Source organism: Plectropomus leopardus, unplaced genomic scaffold, assembly GCF_008729295.1.
Source record: "Plectropomus leopardus isolate mb unplaced genomic scaffold, YSFRI_Pleo_2.0 unplaced_scaffold747, whole genome shotgun sequence".
Classification (NCBI taxonomy): Eukaryota; Metazoa; Chordata; class Actinopteri; order Perciformes; family Serranidae; genus Plectropomus; species Plectropomus leopardus.
The window spans coordinates 1-4,179 of NW_024682250.1; the positions used below are offsets into that span (position 1 = coordinate 1).

General features: G+C 48.2%; 1 protein-coding gene across 1 annotated transcript; it reads left to right on the top strand.

The window, feature by feature from the left end:
- The first annotated feature begins 1,017 nt into the window (after window positions 1-1,017).
- LOC121940104 (sodium/potassium-transporting ATPase subunit beta-2-like) lies at window positions 1,018-4,030 on the top strand. The gene is made up of 7 exons (XM_042482964.1): window positions 1,018-1,147; window positions 1,619-1,723; window positions 1,878-1,957; window positions 2,155-2,280; window positions 2,399-2,458; window positions 2,957-3,052; window positions 3,869-4,030. Exons 1-7 carry the CDS (start codon window positions 1,066-1,068, stop codon window positions 4,028-4,030), a joined length of 711 nt encoding a protein of 236 aa, XP_042338898.1. The 5' UTR covers window positions 1,018-1,065.
- Window positions 4,031-4,179: the final 149 nt, after the last annotated feature.

Sequence of the window (4,179 nt, forward strand, 5' to 3'; positions counted from 1 at the left end):
ATCTCTGTCCTCTGTCCTCATCTCTGTCCTCATCTCCGTATCTCTGTCCTCTGCGTCACATGACTCTCCCGTTAGCATGCTAACCGTTAGCCTCGATGGCCTCTAGACACTGAGTAGTGTCCGCGTTGGCGTTGCTTGGTGGCGGTGATCCCACCACTTTAACACCAAACGTGTCGTAACCACGAGCTCAGAGAGTAAACTGTAAGAGCTGACAGCCAATCAGAGCGCAGGATTCTCTGTTGCCATATATTCATACACATATGTATGTTTGTGTATATGTGTGTGTGTGTGTGTGTGTGTGTGTGTGTGTGTGTCTCCAACAGAGAGACAAAGAGACAGACGGAGACAGAGGGACAGATTATCCCCTCCCCCCCTCGTCCAACAGTGAATGTAGGTCAGGCTGAGGGGGCGGGGCTAATCTCAAGAGGATTATAAAGATGATATTTAGAGAGGAGGAGGTGACGTCCTTCACTGTATCACGACAGAATCGTACTGAGCTGAAACAGTGTGTGAACGCTGCATGTTGAAAAGCTGATTCTGCTCTGAGGAGCCGGTTTATTGTGCGAGAAGAAGCAGGAAACGCTGGAAAAGTGTGAATACGTTTATTTAGTGTGAATGTTGTTGAATGAAACTGATGCTGCTCTGCAGAGGAGAGTGAACGAGTCTAGTTGGTGTGAATATCAGCGAAAAGCTGAACAACACCTGAGAGATAAACTGTAAACGTCACAGACGCTGAGCTAAAACTCACCTGTGAAAAGTGTGTGTGTGTGTGTGTGTGTGTGTGTGTGTGTGACCGCCAGTTAAAGAGAACAGCATCTTAACCAGAACCCAAACAGCTCTTCAAACCTCAACATATGAGTGCGATTTAAAGGTTGAACGAAACCCTGAAAGTTGATTAAGGTGTGAACGGAGTCTCGGCGTGAATGTTTGAATGAATCAGTCTGAATTGAATCAGTTGGAGGAAAAATCAAACATGAAAAGAGGCAGAAGAGCATGACGACTCCCGTTCTCTCCTCAGGTCTCATCCTGCTCTTCTACCTGGTCTTCTACCTGTTCCTGGCCGGGATGTTCGCTCTGACCATGTACATCATGCTGCTGACGCTCGACGACTACAAACCCACCTGGCAGGACCGCCTGGCCACTCCAGGTAATCAAAACAAACACACCTGAAGCAGGACCACCTGGCCACTCCAGGTAATCAAAACAAACACACCTGAAGCAGGACCACCTGGACACTCCAGGAAACAGAACACATCCTGCCTGTGATTGGTTAATGAGGCTCAGCCTGTGATTGGTTAACGAGGCTCAGCCTGTGATTGGTTAATGAGGCTCAGCCTTTGATTGGTTAACGAGGCTCAGCCTGTGATTGGTTAATGAGGCTCAGCCTTTGATTGGTTAATGAGGCTCAGCCTGTGATTGGTTAACGAGGCTCAGCCTGTGATTGGTTAACGAGGCTCAGCCTGTGATTGGTTAACGAGGCTCAGCCAGTGATTGGTTAATGAGGCTCAGCCTGTGATTGGTTAAGGAGGCTCAGCCTTTGATTGGTTAACGAGGCTCAGCCTGTGATTGGTTAACGAGGCTCAGCCTGTGATTGGTTAATGAGTGTTTTCTGTTTCAGGGATGATGATTCGTCCGAAGGGCGATCAGCTGGAGATCAGCTTCTCGGTGTCAAACACGGAGAGCTGGGACGGTTTCATCCAGAACCTCAACAACTTCCTGTCTCGTAAGGCGCTCGTTAATTAATTATATTTAATGATGTCATAGATCGTTATTTTTAGAGAAACAACTACTAACAAATATCATGTTTATTTATTCCAACCTGTCTGTCTGTCTGTCTGTCTGTCTGTCTGTCTGTCTGTGTGTCTGTCTGTCTCCAGCGTACAACGACAGCTATCAGGTTCAGACTAATGATAACTGCACCCCGGATCAATACTTCATTCAAGAGGACAGCGGAGAGGTAAACCTGTCTGTCTCTACACCTGTCTGCCTCTCTACACCTGTCTGTCTCTCCACCTGTCTGTCTCACTCTCTACTGTATCTGTCTGTTTCTTTCCACTTGTTTGTCTCACTCTCTGTCTCTCTACCTCTCTGTCTGTCATTCTGTCTCTCTCCACCTGTCTGTCTGCCTGCCTGCCTGTCTGTCTGTGTGTTCAGGTGCGGAACAATCCCAAGCGTTCCTGTCAGTTTAACCGGACCATGCTGGAGGACTGTTCTGGGATTTCGGATCGTTTCTATGGTTACAGCCGGGGACAGCCCTGCGTCCTCATCAAGCTCAACCGGGTGACTGACCTCTGACCCCAAACACCACACTGACCTCTGACCTCTGACCTCTGACCTCAGCACTCAGTTCAGAGACAGACACATTCTGACCTGTCTGTCCACCTGTCTGTCTCTACAGGTCATCGGCATGTTGCCGGGAAAGGACCGTCAGTCTCCGTACGTCACCTGTGGAGCCAAGGTCAGAACCTGTCTGTCTGTCCACTCTCCTGTCCACCTGTCTGTCCACTCACCTGTCTGTCTGTCTGTCCAATCACCTGTCCACCTGTCTGTCCACTCACCTGTCCGTCTGTCTGTCTGTCCAATCACCTGTCTGTCCACTCTCCTGTCCGTCTGTCTGTCTGTCCAATCACCTGTCTGTCTGTCTGTCTGTCTGTCCACTCTCCTGTCCGTCTGTCTGTCCAATCACCTGTCCACCTCTGTCCATTCACCTGTCTGTCTGTCTGTCTGTCTGCAAACACCTGTCTGTCTCTCATGCTTGTCTTTTTGTCCGTCCATCATCAGAGGTACAGAGTGGACAAAAATGAGTGGGTAAGAACCGTACAAAGAACGTAGAACATGAACAGAAGCTCTCCTGGTTAAGATTGTTGTGTGAACTGCAGGTTATTGATGACTGATCACAAGTATTGATCTGTGTGTGTGTGTGTGTGTGTGTGTGTGTGTGTGTGTGTGTGTGTAGAAGGAGGACAGTGATAAGATCGGACCTCTGGTTTATTTTCCTCCAAACGGAACCTTCAACCTCATGTATTACCCGTACTACGGCAAGAAGGCTCAGGTAACACACACACACACACACACACTGTACACACATACACACACACACACACACACACACTCACACTATACACACACACTGTACACACACACACACACACACACTGTACACACACACACACACACACACACTGTACACACACACACACTATACACACACACTGTACACACACATACACACACTGAACATACACACACACACTGTACACACACACTGTACACACACACACACTGTACACACACACACACTGTACACACACACACACACACACACACTGTACACACACACACACACACACACACACTGTACACACACACTGTACACACACACACACACACTATACACACACACTGTACACACACACATACACACACTGTACACACACACTGTACACACACACACACTGTACACACACACACAGACACACACACACTGAACATACACACACACACTACACAAACACACAGACACACACACACACACACACACACACACACACACACACACACACAGTGTGTATCAGTGGGTCAGAGAACGAGCCTCATTATCCAACAGGTGAGACTTCACCTGCTGCAGTGATGTCACGTCTCTCAGTGATGTCACATCTCTCAGTGATGTCACATGTCTCTCAGTGATGTCACATCTCTCAGTGATGTCACATGTCTCTCAGTGATGTCACATCTCTCAGTGATGTCACGTCTCTCAGTGATGTCACATCTCTCAGTGATGTACATGTCTCTCAGTGATGTCACATCTCTCAGTGATGTCACATGTCTCTCAGTGATGTCATGTCCTCCGTGTCCCTCTGTGTCTCAGGTGAACTACACTCAGCCGCTGGTGGCCGTGAAGTTCCTGAACGCGTCACTAAACGCCGACATCAACGTCGAGTGTAAGATCAACTCCAACACGATCGCCATCAGCAGCGAGCGCGACAAGTTCGCCGGACGGATTTCCTTCAAGCTACGAATCGACAAATAAACACACACAAACACACACACACTGATGCACACATACAGATACACACTATAACACACACACACTGAAGCACTCACATAGTGTAACACACACATACATACTGTGACACACACAGACACTGTTACACACACACATACTGTGACATACACATA